At 41.4% G+C, this 14735-nt stretch overlaps 2 protein-coding genes across 3 annotated transcripts; one reads left to right on the plus strand and one right to left on the minus strand.

Moving 5' to 3' along the window:
• Nucleotides 1-430: 430 nt before the first annotated feature.
• On the plus strand, nucleotides 431-8743 carry LOC125521796 (putative LRR receptor-like serine/threonine-protein kinase At1g06840). Of its 2 annotated transcripts, XM_048686855.2 has the most exons (21): nucleotides 431-759; nucleotides 1514-1697; nucleotides 1903-2044; nucleotides 2541-2612; nucleotides 2912-2983; nucleotides 3240-3383; nucleotides 3475-3546; nucleotides 3656-3727; nucleotides 3824-3898; nucleotides 4098-4166; nucleotides 4384-4452; nucleotides 4519-4590; nucleotides 5070-5156; nucleotides 5231-5299; nucleotides 5600-6096; nucleotides 6455-6613; nucleotides 6728-7011; nucleotides 7158-7209; nucleotides 7539-7789; nucleotides 7872-8006; nucleotides 8239-8743. In XM_048686855.2, exons 2-21 carry the CDS (start codon nucleotides 1601-1603, stop codon nucleotides 8584-8586), a joined length of 2838 nt encoding a protein of 945 aa, XP_048542812.2. In that variant the 5' UTR covers nucleotides 431-759; nucleotides 1514-1600; the 3' UTR covers nucleotides 8587-8743. The 2 variants fall into 2 exon arrangements, with proteins under 2 accessions (XP_048542812.2, XP_048542818.2); XM_048686861.2 differs by lacking the exons at nucleotides 431-759; nucleotides 1514-1697 and having other exon boundaries at nucleotides 2541-2583.
• A 180-nt stretch (nucleotides 8744-8923) lies between these two features.
• LOC125521807 (AP2/B3-like transcriptional factor family protein) lies at nucleotides 8924-12157 on the minus strand. The gene is made up of 7 exons (XM_048686874.2): nucleotides 11941-12157; nucleotides 11677-11736; nucleotides 11481-11579; nucleotides 10571-10605; nucleotides 10313-10484; nucleotides 10012-10218; nucleotides 8924-9368 (listed from the first exon to the last, which is right to left on the minus strand). The coding sequence occupies exons 1-7, from the start codon at nucleotides 12034-12036 to the stop codon at nucleotides 9186-9188; spliced, it is 852 nt and encodes a 283-aa protein (XP_048542831.2). The 5' UTR covers nucleotides 12037-12157; the 3' UTR covers nucleotides 8924-9185.
• Nucleotides 12158-14735: the final 2578 nt, after the last annotated feature.

Consider the following 14735-nt stretch of genomic DNA (forward strand, 5'->3'; position numbering starts at 1 on the left):
ATCTATGATGACTTCGTGAAATCTCAAGATACTATGTTGGTTCAGTCTCTCGAAGGTGCTCATAGGGGTAAAGTGTGTATGCGTGCACTCATAGGGTGAGCGTATGCTCGTGTATACGAGCGACTTCAATTGTACTGTATTAAAAAAAGGCAAACCAATTTTTTTTATTTCTTTTTTTGAACTCAGTAGTTATCATATTATTCCCTTCGCAAGATACTTATTTTGAGACGGACTTATTTTGGGACGAAGGGAATACCGTTGTAGCGTCCCCTTGATACGGGGCCATCTAGCTGGTGAGATAGCGGGGTTCCACAAGGGCTCGCGTGCAAATTCCCAATTGCAAAAGAATTTCCAGCACAGTCTACGCCCAAAGCAGCCGGGGTCCCTAAAAAAACGAAAAGAAAAAAAAGAGCAGCCGGGGGATCCCCCACCCCACTCATATAACGAGCGCGCCACGACGGCGGTGGACTCCAGTTCCACGGCGCCTACGATAGCCTCGCCTCGTCGCCTCCCTCCTCTCTCTCTCTCTCTCTCTCTCTCTCTGCTGCCACCAGTACCAGCACGACACAGGTCTCGCGGCCGCAGGGACAGGCGGTGGTCGGAGAGGAACGCCGTGCCCGTGTGGGAGCGAACTAAGCAGGGAGGACAGAAGCATCGGAGCTCCGGGGGGACGGACGCGAGGCCGCGCCCCCTTCCCCGCCGGCTTTCCTGCCGCCCTCTTCTTGCAGGGAGGGAGGAGCTTCGCGGCGCAATTTCGAGGTGCGTTCTTCCCCAGATTCTTCCATCTGGTTTACAGTCTACCAGCGGACATTCCTGCGAATCTTGTTCTGCTGGCCAGGTTTGATTCTGCTCCGCCTCATGCGCCGCAGAAAATTACTGGTTTTCCGGGTTTAGTTGATAAAAAAATTCCAGGTTTGGTTCGATTGCTCCAGTCCAGGCATTTCCATCGGTTCCTCATCCCCTCCGGATCCCGTCTCGAAGCGTCTCAAAACATTTTACCCATCCATTTACCGTTCGAAGTCCCAGTCTACCTGCAACATCGTTGTCGCGGCACTTGCCGGTGGCTTTGTCCGCACTTTAGCCCATCGGCATCGGGTGCAAGTACCTGTTGCATCCCCCGATTTTCAGTTGGCATGTCGTGGCTGCAAAACAGTGTGGCGTAATTATCGGTGCCGTCCACTTCATTCATGGCCGTGGTCCCTGGGCTGGGAGACGAGCAAAATATGTTTGCCACCAGTTTTTTTAAAATGGTTTGGTTTGATCGCTCCGAGTCCGCATAGATCTGCTTGCTTGTGCAAAGGAGGGGTTGGTGCACAGCTGCATGTGACTGTTATCACATCTGGCCAATTGGCCTGGCCATCATCAGCGCGCCTCCCATTAAAAAATCGTGCAAGGATGAATAATATACTATTATTTTCTGATCTTAGCGTCGGCATCACGGGTGTTTTGGCTTTTGGGCTGTCATGAGGCATAATCACTAGATGCTAATCACTGCTGCATTTTTCTTGTTTAGGACCCAGAGCTCTTGAAAAAGAACAATATTCCTGTTGGGAATGTCAGAAGTTTCTGCTTAATTAAACGGTCAGACAGTGAGAGAGAGATGGTTACTTTTGGAGGCATCTTCTGCGTGGTTATTCTGGCTGTGATGCTCCCCTGCTTGGATGTTGCGCTGGGGCAAAGTACTGACCCTTCAGAAGGTAATCTCCTGCTTGCGTGTGGAGTATCTTGTACTATGTTACTGCTACCATTCTGAAAAGAAAAACAAGGAAAACCGATTGATCTTTTATGATGTTATGTCTGATGTTCAGCTGAGACAGTATTCTCTCACTATGTTATATTATGTTTTTTTTTATTTTCAACCTTTCACACAAACTGAGTGTTTTATTTTTCATAATGATGTAGTCGATGCACTCGGGGCTATCAAGCGAAGCTTACTTGATCCTATGAATAACCTTGAGAACTGGAACAGGGGAGATCCATGCACTTCTAATTGGACAGGAGTTTTCTGCCACATAATCAATGATGCGCTTCATGTGACAGAATTGTATGATCACTACTTCTATCTAATCTGTTCATAATATCTTCACTTCTGTTTGTTCATTCTATGAGCTCTGGTCATCATGGTTTTTTAAGATGAGCTCTCTATTTATCAACAGGCAAGATTGTTTACAAGCAGTAGCCTTTCCAATTAAATGCTAATGTCTATGTGTTATGTGGATCACTAATAAAATATATGTTTTCTTCATGCACCCATAAGAAACTAATTAATGCCTTAAACTTAAAAGTATCTCATGGTCATAATAAGCAGTTTAGACGCGTCAAAAAATAATAAGCAGTTTACTCGAAGGCAAAACAGGAACTACCTTTACTTGTAAGGGGCAACTGTGCATCTCCCTTGTCCCTTGATGTTGATAATTTATCCCACCATATTTTCCTGTAGTTTTGATTGTTATAGGTCACTTATTATTTGTCGGGTTGATTATTTTAGCGTAATGTGCAACCTGTCATGTTCCTGATAGCATATATTTTATTCAATGCAGACAGTTATTTAAGAGGAACCTGTCTGGAACTTTGGCACCAGAGGTCAGTCTTTTATCTCAGCTGAAAACACTGTAAGTATTACTCTGATGTGTGAAGTTACTGATTTACTTAAGTTCTTCTGCAGTAGTTAAATATTAAGACTTGCTACACTTCAGTATTATCAACGTATACAAATTCATGGTGTCGTAGTAGCAATTTGATACAAAGGCTTAAATTATCCTACACTATGGAATTACTGAAGAGAGTAACCAGTCAGTAAAACCATAATCCTATTCCGATGTTGAATGCTTGTCTCATGCTTATAGTAGCTGTCATGTTTACTCTGAAGCTATTCTATCCTAATACTAAATAATTCTTATTTTTCATGAAGGGATTTTATGTGGAACAATTTAACAGGCAGCATCCCAAAAGAGATAGGAAACATCACTACACTCAAACTTATGTAAGTGCTTTCTATTGACTTCCCCCTTCGATATGCAAAGAAATCAATGGAACCTTCTAAGATACATAATTTGTCTGTTCCTTTGCTGCTAAACCTATGCAAGATCTTTTTGGCGCAGAAGTACTTACACAATAGATACTGTGTACATAAAAAAACACTTAGTATCATTTATTATTTACATGAGGAATAATCACAGCAACATCCCAATATGTATATAACAAATTATGCCAATTGTTAAGTTTTATGCCTTTTGCAGACTATTGAATGGCAATCAGCTCTCTGGTTTCCTACCAGATGAGATCGGCAACCTTCAGAGCTTGAACAGGTTACAAATTGACCAAAACCAAATACTGGGACCGATACCGAAGTCATTTGCCAACTTAAGAAAAGTGAAACATCTGTAAGAAATGTTCATTTCCATTTTCCCTATGCTTTGCTAATTGATGTTCAATGTGAACTTAGCTCTAACCTCTGTTTTCCATTCATTTCAGCCACATGAACAATAATTCATTAAGTGGGAAAATTCCATCTGAATTGTGGAGAATCCCGTTACTTCTTCACCTGTATGTGGAAGTCTATTTCTTTCCCAAAATTTTCTCCTTGTGAAAGTTTAGTAGGAATTATGTATCTGATATTTGTTTTTCGATGTAACGAACACTTGCAAATTTGCAGCCTTGTTGACAACAACAATTTGTCTGGACCTCTTCCTACAGAATTAGCAAAGTCACCTGTTTTGAAAATACTGTATGTGCCCCATTAGCACATTCTGAGTAGAACTTTTCTCATGAAAATAAAAATAAAAAACACCTGTTTCTTATATTCATATGTTTCTGTTTCTAGTCAGGCTGACAACAATAACTTCAGTGGAAGTTCCATCCCTTCTACATACAGCAACATAAAAACACTGTTAAAGCTGTGAGTATGATCTTTTCTTTCTCTATCCTTACACGTTTGTCTTTTTCCTCCTTATTTTATACAATTTTAAATATCTCCATATAATGATTTTGTTCCAGTTTTATTAAGCAACATCTCAACATGCCAATGTCTGATATCCGTCATTCTTACACTTACACTGAGTTCGTGGAACTGAGGAGAACTTTTCTTGTGTTATCAGGAGTCTTAGGAACTGCAACTTGCAGGGCGCTATTCCTGATCTGAGTGCCATATCTGAACTTGGCTATTTGTGAGTGCACTAGCCCTGCTAAAAGTACATGCATAGTTATTTTCCAATTATTATCTTTTGATGTTATGGCTTGCACTTTGAACGTGGCATACCTTATACTTCTTGTTACTGATGATTTATGTTTGAGATAGCAGTTTGACAATCCATTTTAAGTTCATGCATTTCAGGAAATAACTCCACGGGTGTCTAAACTACTATTACTCACATGCATTTTCAGGGATCTTAGCTGGAACAAACTGACAGGACCAATACCAACTAATAAGCTTGCGCCAAATATCACTACTCTGTATGTACCTCTGATAATGTTTGTCTATTGTCTTTAGTCACTCGACTAATTTCTGTTTTCTGGCAGTGATTTGTCACACAACTTGCTTAATGGAACTGTCCCGTTAAACTTCTCAGAGCTTCCTAATCTTCAGCTTTTGTAAGTACACCATTTAGGCCATGTTTGGCATTGCGCTGGATTATCATACTGTTTGCCCAACCCACTTGTGCCAACTGTAGTCTTTGTTTTAACCACTCTTCACATATTCTATTGGATATTTTTTCACAAAATATTATAAAATAAGCACAGAAAAACACAGTTCAGCAACCGCAAACTGAGCCTTAGTTTCCTAAATCCTGCTTCAGACATCTTTCTGTCTTACTGCAAACGTAAATAATGTGAACTCTAGATCATATCTTATTAAGTGAAGACTTGGGGTTTCTGCAGGTGTATATTGATCAACTCATTGTTGGTTTACAAGTACTACTTACTTTTATTTAGATTGATACAAAATCACCCTGTATGAGTTGTTTTTTTTATCATGATTGCAAATACAGGCATACGTAAATAGTTTCTGTGTAATCATATACTCTTTATGCTTTATTTTTCTAGATGTGCATGACAAGTTCATTTTACAGGTCAGTTGAAAACAACCATCTAGATGGTGATGTTCCCTCGACAATCTGGAATGACATCGTTCTTACTGGAAATCGAAGCCTTGTTCTGTATGATCCCTTTTGCAGATATTTTTCCTGATAGTATCAACTATGTATATTTAATGCATTTTTCGATCATGCAGGGATTTCCAAAATAATTACCTCAAGACTATTCCAGCTGCATTTAGTCCTCCCCAAAATGTTACTGTAATGTACGTTCTCATACATATCTCATGCTTTATCATGCATCAGCAATTTGCATTACCACATAAACATATCCATATTATCTGTTCAAATGCATCCTCTGAACATGCAAGTATATTTTAGTTGATCTCTGTTTTGGTGATCAGCACCACCTTTGTTGTCTACTTAGAGTTGCTACAAGTCTCCCTTTCTGAATTTGAGAATAAAATAAGTAACTAGAAATTGATTTCGCAATGCATACTTGTATCTTTTGTAAACTGAAATATAATGTAATGGATAGTAATCACTACTGTTGTCATTTTGTGCAGGTTGTATGGAAACCCTGTCTGTGGGAATTCTAGTGGAGCTCCAATAGACAGCCTCTGTCAACCCCAGTCTGTAAACCAGCAAACCTCTAAACAGCAACAAGACTCTAGCCCAATTTGTTCACCTTGCCCATCAGATAAAAATTACGAGTACAACCCATCATCCCCTATACCGTGTTTTTGTGCCGTGCCACTTGGAGTTGGACTTCGACTGAAGAGTCCAGGAATCACAGACTTCAATCCTTATGAAGGTGCCTTCGGGGACAGCACAACGTCTTTATTGAAACTGTATGTTTACCAGCTACATGTTGAGCACTACATATGGGAGGTGGGTCCAAGGCTCAACATGCACCTCAAGTTATTCCCAAGCAATACAAGTTTATTCAATATGTCTGAGGTTGTGCGACTCCGACATGTACTTGCTGGATGGGAAATTACTCTTCCAGATATCTTTGGTCCATATGAGCTTCTCAATTTCACACTTGGTTCTTATGCAGATGGTATGTACTCTCCGAAGCTCAATTGTGCAAAAGCATAGTTTTATGATGAAAATTCTAATTTTAGGCCATGTGGGAGTACTAAATGGTGGCAATTTTCTTTGTAGCCTTTCTGTTAGTTTGGTCAGCACAATTAATGGCTCCATGCAACACAACTATCTAGTATTTGTCGTTGGCAAGTTATTTTGATTAAATACTTCCATAGATTTCTGTAGAAGATAGGAAGGCATAGTGTAACTAATAATTGATTTTTTATTTTATTTTTGATTCATGATTCATTTGTTTCTATGGTGCCACTGTCCTCTGACCAGTTACTCCCATCTGTTACTAGTAACATGTCTGTTGTGCATAATTTTTACAGAATATCCAAATGAAGCTTCATCGGGTTTAAGCAAAACTGCAATGGGCGGTATCCTGGCAAGCGCAATAGCTGCTGCTTTTGCACTTTCTGCAGTAGCCACTGTTTTTATAATGAGAAGGCGTTCAAGACACAGAAGTAGAACCGTTTCAAAACGGTCACGTAAGTCACTAATACTTTTGTATGCAATAAACTGATTATGCAAATAAACGTTGCTAGCAGACATCTTATTCAAGAGGTAGCACCTGAAGATTTGCATCACATTACCATTTGCAGTGTCGAGATTTTCTGTCAAAATTGACGGTGTGAGGTGCTTCAAATTTGAAGAAATGGCTAGGGCCACCAATAATTTTGACCTGTTAGCTCAAGTTGGTCAAGGAGGTTATGGAAAAGTCTATAGAGGAACTCTAGATGATGGGGAAATTGTAGCAATCAAACGGGCACATGAGGATTCTCTGCAAGGTTCGAAGGAGTTCTGCACGGAAATAGAGCTGTTATCCCGATTGCATCATCGGAATCTGGTTTCCTTAGTTGGCTATTGTGATGAAGCAGATGAACAGGTGCATCTCTTTTGTTTACATTATTAATAAAGATATGATATTTTGTCAACATTACACTGATAAGAAGATGTGCCTAATGCTACACTGAAGGGCAATCCTATTAATTTCTGTCATTCATGCTGTCATGCGAAATTGTGTTTTTGCAGATGCTAGTTTATGAATACATGCCAAATGGTACTTTACGCGATCATCTTTCTTGTAAGTACACAGTGACCTTGTATTATTCAAATTTTATTTCAAAATTTTCATTTTATTTCCAGTACTACATTGATTCTGTAGGCCCAGTTGGGTTGGGTGGTCCGGGATCCCGGCTGATCCTGCTCATCCAAACTAGCCAGGGCTCTTAATTCAAGATCATCTGTATACTCATCAGTTTAGTGAATCTTATTTGTAGATGTGTTTTCATCAATTATATATGATTTGGAACTCTTGATAGTTTAGTGCAATCATTGGACCATTCGACCTGTTCAAACTGTTTTCCTCAATTAAGCACTTCATCTTATGTTGCAATTTTCCGCCGATCGCAGCCAAGGCCAAACTATCTCCCGGTTTTGGGTTGAGGCTTCACATAGCATTGGGTGCCTCCAAGGGAATTCTGTATCTACACACTGATGCAAACCCTCCTATATTTCACCGTGATGTGAAGGCCAGTAACATTCTTTTGGACTCGAAATTTGTTCCAAAGGTGGCTGACTTTGGTCTTTCGAGGCTTGCCCCAGTGCCGGATATTGAAGGGACATTAGCAGGTCATGTTTCCACTGTTGTTAAGGGCACACCAGTAAGTATTAGTTATACCAGAGATACTACAGTTGCCGCGCTTTCTAGCAGAATAACGAGATAATTCGTTTTCTTTTTGGCAGGGATATCTTGATCCAGAATACTTCCTGACTCATAAATTGACGGATAAAAGTGACGTGTACAGCCTTGGTGTTGTGTTTCTTGAAATGTTGACTGGGATGAAGCCAATTGAGCATGGGAAGAACATAGTGAGAGAGGTAAATAATCTTCACTTTAAACTGTAATTTTAGCTAGCTTTGGAAACCCACATAAAGTATAAACATGATTCAGCATGTTTAACTAATGAGGGGATATCAGCGGGCACCAGGCAGTGGCTCAACATGTTCTTTTGAACTTGCTTTAGAGAAAGTGACAACATCATTCAGCACACATGAATTTAAGTGGAACGCAAACAGTTCAGTAAAGTAACTAATTTTGTGCATGTTATAGGTAAACAAAGCGTACCAATCAGGCAATATTTCTGAAATTGTCGACAGCCGGATGGGCCTGTGTCCTCCAGACTGCATCAATAGGTTCCTCTTGCTAGCAACCAAGTGCTGCCAGGATGAGACCGACGCAAGGCCTTCCATGTCAGAGATCGTCCGAGAACTCGAGGTCATCTTGAGGATGATGCCTGAGGCGGATCTTGTTCTGCTGGAGACTACGGATACAGACTCAGCTGATATGAGTAAATCCTTGTCAACTTCTTCAGCAACCGGGACTTCCTTTGTCACACAGACCTCTGGCAGTGTTAATGCAAGCAGCGGCGTGCTCTCTGAGGTGCTGTCTCCTCGCTGATCTTGGTGTTTTCATAGGATTTTAACTTGTAAATGCGATGATGTTTTGTACAATTGACTTGTTACGCTTGGATCATTTGTGTTGTACATTAATTAATTAGTCAGCTTTGATGTAAACTAGAGAATGTGAATGAGAATAGCTGAGGAATATTGACATAGCTTGAGCTTTCCAGAAATTTAGCAGCTTCATGTACGCAGGGTGACATGAGCTGTGGTTCTCACTTATGCTGGATATTCCAGAATTTCAGAAGCTTCATGTACACAGAATGAGTGATGATTAGCATCATGTACACATAAACATGGTGAGAAACATATTGCAGTGCTTGAGACACACCATATTAGCATAATATATAGGGGTTACGAAAGCTAGATTACTGGTACCAGAACATCTCTTTACATGTAATCTAGGCCGACAATATGCTGATAATGGCTAAAAGTATCGGTTTGCCGCAGTGGAAGGGTGATTACTGAGCACCCATGTTTTAAAACAGGCCAACAAAAGATGCAAAACAGATGACCTGGCAGGAGAGCGCATCGGTAATACGGCAACATACTTGCCCTAAGTACCTATATTTCAGGACTGACGAACCAATAAGAGAACTACCGTCGCCCACGGAGCTTTCTTCTTTTAGCTCCTTTTAGAGGTTCAGGGCTGGAAGGGGGTTCAGAAACAGGTGAATCCGTCTGGTCAGGAACTTCCTGGGCTGAATCACTGTCCACATCAGTATTCTTATCATTAGGCTCGGCCTCTTTTCCATCTTCGATAGCTTTAAAAATGTAAATCTGCAACAAATAAATAATAGCATGTGAAGGGCTATAGATGTAGAACCCAAAAAATGCAACTAAATGTACATCAGAACAAATTGCTAGACCTGATGTTTATTACTGTTTGAGTATGCATGCAACACGATTCCTCAGCTCGATGATAGTCATACAAATCTCCTCCCCAATTTTGTTCATACAAGGCACCGCAAATTTTGGGTCTAACTTTGACCATCGATTTAACCAATAAAATATGAGTTATATCCGCTATAAAAGTATACCATTTGGAACTTTTTCAAAGGTGATGAGTCAATGGTATATTTTTTGTGGTATATAACTCGTTGGTCAAATCGATGGTTAAACATAAGACACAAAATATGAGGCGGACTTGCATAAAGAAAAGGAGGGAAGAACATATCAGTATCATACCAGTTTTCCCCTGTTTGTGTTATATACATTAATATGCACTCTCTCGAAGGTAATTTATGATTTCAGAAATTTATGATTTTGTTCACTTGTATAGTTCTACTTGAGCTCCTTAATCCGGTCCCAGCAGGAAAAAGACCTTAATTGAGAGTTGGGACAAGATTGCAAGTTTTGCAGCAATGATAACAAAGTTTATCTGCTCCAGATTAATGAGGAACTAGAGAAAAATAGTTAGTACCTTAAATCTGTCAGGTTCAGCCAATTCAAAGACCAATGAATCCCCATCTTCCAAGTCATGGTGCATTGAGAAGCCTCTCCATCCACCACTCAGACCTGTTCGATTTCCGATGTATACGGCATCAAATTCAACACCCTCTTCATCCTCCAACACCATCTTATGTTCTCTGGGAGGCAGATGATCTTTGCAGAAACTAGAAGGGAGACCCTTGTATAAAGGAAAATTCGCAACCGTGACTATTAGTTGATCTTGCATATGTATCGAAATTGATTAAACAAAAATCCAGGGAACAACATCTTACAAGCCAAAAGCAGCTGGATACATGTGATCGAACCATGGTCTTGACAAACGACGGGTTGTCAGGGTCTAGACTATCTTGAAGTTTCTCAGCTCTTTTAAAAGCACGCTGTTGTTGTTGATAAGAAGAAATTCTCCCGGTGTATCCCCTACCATTGTCCACACTTTTACTTATCCTGGTCAATAAAGGAGAGTAACCAATTACATTAAGAAGGGGACAACCATGTCCAAGATTAATCAACAAAGTTAGTGAGACTACTACCTTCTGCGGCGCACAAAATCATCAAGTTCCGGAAACTGCAAAAACAAACAAATGGCAGTCTAGTGTCAACATTAGCATGGCAACGCAAAAACAAATTAAGTCACTTCATGAACAAAATGAAGACAAAACTACATCTGGGGACAAACCAAGGCACTAAGGAACAATTTTGTAGAGTACCCATTTGAGGAACTCCACAAAACGGGGTTAGCAAAGACTTTGCTTTTTCGAATTTGCAGTTGTTACCTACACATTTAGAAACAGAATAACACTATCTAACTTCATATAGCACACATATTTCATATCCGTGTTAGCAGGCACGTCACGGCAGAGGAGTGTGGCCCCAAATGATCGCCGATAGAACATATACAAACCCCATCCCAAGTTCCCAACCGCATCAGATTGCAAGAATGAGAAAACAACATTCAGGAAGGATATATCCCCCTTCAAACAGAGTATCCTAAAGAAACTATTAAAATAAAGACAATAATTACCTCACAGAGTCAAATAAAGACAAAACTGCATCTGGGGGCAAATCAAGACACTAAGGAACCCATTTTTGTAAAATACCCATTTGAGGTTGCCATGAACTTCACAAACAGGATTAGCAAAGGATTTTTTTTCTTTCGAATTTGCACTTTTTACCTACAGGTTTAGAAGCAGGACAACAATATCTAACTTCATATAGCACAGGTATTTCGTATCTGTAACATGCCCCAAATGATAACGGATACTAGAACATATACAAACCCCAGCCCAACCGATGCATTAGATTGCAAGAATGACAGAAACAACATCCAAAAAGGGTATGTTCTCCTTCGAACAGAGTATAGTAAAAAAACTGTTTTTAAAATCAGAAACACAGCAAATCTAACGAAGCCATAAGACCGGCTTAAAAAGAGCGAGGACTCACCTCATCCTTGTAGGAAACAGTGGTCCTGGCCCTGGAGGAGCGCCTGACTTCAGTGGTGGCCTCGAACTTCTTCCTGGACTTTGGGCTCGCCCGAGGGGTCTGCAAAATCAACGAAATCGATCGAAACAACCCACGGCAACCGCGCCTCACTAAAACACCGCCCGGATTGAAAGCGCAGCTGCTGCGATGCGCGCACCTTGTCCTGCTGCCTCGTGGCCTGGATCAGGCTCTTGGCCATCTTCGATATGCCCAAATCCTGCAGAAAAGGGGGGAAGAGGCAAAGAAATTAGTTTTCTGAAAACAAATCCGAAGCCACGGCGAAGAATCCAGAGACAAATCGGCAGTGAGTATCGTCGCGAAATGACTCATCTTTCGCGCATCTGCTGCTGCTCGTAAGAAAAGGGGGGAGAGAAGGAAGGGGATTGGTCCGTGCTGGTTATTTGAGCGCGAGAGTACAAACCTCGAGGTGCTTGAGGTTGTCGAGGATCCGCTTCCGGCGCTCCTCCTCGTAGGCGGCGCCCGCGCCGCTGGCGCTGCCCGCCTCCGCCGTCGCCATGGGCCGGCTTCTCTGTCCTCTGTCTTGTCCACGCGGAGGGCGAGACGCGGGTCAAGGGGAGGGTCAAAGTATTTCGGGTCCTTTGGGAGAGGAGTGGGAGGGAGGGGGGCGGGCCGGCCTGCCTTTGTTTGAAGGAAGACGCACACGGCTTTGGGGATTTTGAATTTCAACGGAACGGAGGGGAGAAGAGAAGGGGATCCGACCGACGCGTTGCACGGCAACGGCGACGGCTGGTGTCGCCGTGCGGCTGCCAGGTGGGCCCAGGCGCTAGTTCACGTGATGGCACTCCTGCCACGGAGTATCAAATATGGGACAGTAGACCGGGAGCTCCTATAGGGCGCCTTAAGCGCCGGTTGAGGATCCGGGAGCCCACTGCAGCCCGCTAGTGGGCCGGCCCATAAATACGCTGGCCATTGAAAAAATGTATTTCTGCCGCAAAAAAGAATACTGTGAATCTTCGCTCTTGGAAGAATTCGAACCCGCACAAACAAGCAGCAGCGCATGGTAGGCTTACCACTAGACCAACTATGCGCAACTGAATTAATTGCAACGCGTAACATTTAAGAGGTAAAGCTCATCCACGCTATATAGAAAACCGTGATTCCTTCTGGAAAAAAATTGAACAAAATTTGAATATCCACATATTTAAAAAAACATCGCGAAAAAGAAAAAAAAGTTCATTAAAATGGAAAAGTTCATCGATTTGAAAATAGTTCATAGATTTTGAAAAAAAGTTCACGAATTCCAAAAAAAATTCACTGATTTTGAAAAAAAAGTTCATCGAATTTGAAAAAAAGTTCACTGATTTTATAATTCATATGATTTGAAAAAAGTTCATCGAATTGAAAAAATTCACCGAATTTCAAAGAATGTTCATATAATCCGTTGAACTATTCTCATAGAATTAGAGAAAGGAAAAAAGAATAGGAAAAAGAATAAGAAAAATGAAATGAAGGAATAATAAAGGAGCAGAAAGGTTGTTTGTAACCACGTCTGATCTACCGGTCGAGTTGGCTAACGTAGCTTGCTTGCAAAGCGAGGTCGTAGGTTCGAAACACGCCGGTCGCACTCATTATAGACGGAAAGTGGGAGGCGGTATGGGCCGGCCCATCTTAGTGTGGGGGGTGTGCGCCCGTTTGCGTACACCGAAGGAACGGGCGCAGAGGGCGCCGTTTAGGGTTTGCCCAGTAGACCTGGCCATGGGCAGCCTGGCCCGGTCGGCCCGACCTTGTCCACGGCCCGGGCTCAGGCCTAGATTTCAAGCCCGATGGCCGGGCCAGGCCGGGCTCGGGCCCATCGTATTGGCGCATTAACAAAGAGGCCCGGCGGGCTTTTAGCGTGATGGGCCGGCTCGGGCCTGATTTTTAGGCCCGACGGCCGAGCCAAGCTCGGGCCTGGGTTTTTTGCATCGGGCTTTAGTAGGCCTGGCTCGAAGCCCGACCCGACCCTATAGATGGCCAGGTATATATGGGAGCAACTTCATGAGCAGAGCATGGTTGATAATTTTGCCGGCATGGCCAGGTATATATGGGAGCAACTTCATGAGCAGAGCATGGTTGATAATTTTGCCGGCTGTTGGCTATATTATCAACTCGACAACATCCCATGCGTTGCATGGGAGATGGTGGTGTAATAAACAATTTTAAAAAAAAGATGCACGATAAAGAGAAAAAAAATAAGAAAATAAAAAATGTTTTGCAACAGAAGAGGCAGGCTGAGTGTCTCTTGCACTCACATTGGTTCACATAAAAGGAAGCAAATAATGAAGAATAGCACTCGCTCTGCAGACGAGTGGTATTTACCATGGTAATACCTACTCCTCATAGGTATCATCCATATGAAATACTAAAAACTTCTCATTCATAGACAAAGTCAATGAGGTGGTGAGAAAGCGAGGCTTGTAGCAAAAGGGTTCACGTAGAGACCCGACATCGATTATGATGTAAGATACCCTTTTGGTATGAGTGGAATTATGTTTCGATAATAAAATTCATTGGCAGTACAAATAATATTATTCATGTAGTTAATGGATGCGGTGACTACATACTCTTATGGGTCACTCATTTCAAAAATCTATACTGAAGTCCCTGTAGGGGTTACAATTCCGGATCCAAAAGTAAATCGTAACATTTTTGTGTAAAACTTCAAAAGTCACTCTATGGTTCGAAATAGTCCGAAATCATATGGTACTACCGACTAACTGAGTTCTTTCTTCAGAAGGATTGCTCAAATAATGATGATTGTTTATGTGCTTTAATAAGGAAATCACAAATTTGATTTCCTTACATCATCTTAGTGTATATCGATGATTTCATCATCAATGTCTCTACAAGACCTAAAAATACATAAAATCATCTCAAGATGGAAAATTTGGATTCAACAAAATTTAGCTTAAGCTTACAACTTGAGCATTCTCTTGAGAATACATAAATCAGTCTACATATATCCAAAACATATACGAGAAGTTCAGTATGGATATGTCATAACAATAAAAGACGTATATGGTCATACTGCCTTGGTAGTGTACAAATCCATTCATACCTAGGGTGATAATCAGGACCTATAGTTCTACATCTCACTAACTCCAAGGCACTTATATAACTGCAAACTACGTCAAATCTGACACTATATTTGTTATCTTTGTTCAGAGTGCAACCCCCAACAAAAAGGTATATGGTCGATATAAAAATATTAGGTTA

This window comes from Triticum urartu, chromosome 1A, assembly GCF_056163025.1.
Source record: "Triticum urartu cultivar PI428250 chromosome 1A, HENAU_Tu73, whole genome shotgun sequence".
Classification (NCBI taxonomy): Eukaryota; Viridiplantae; Streptophyta; class Magnoliopsida; order Poales; family Poaceae; genus Triticum; species Triticum urartu.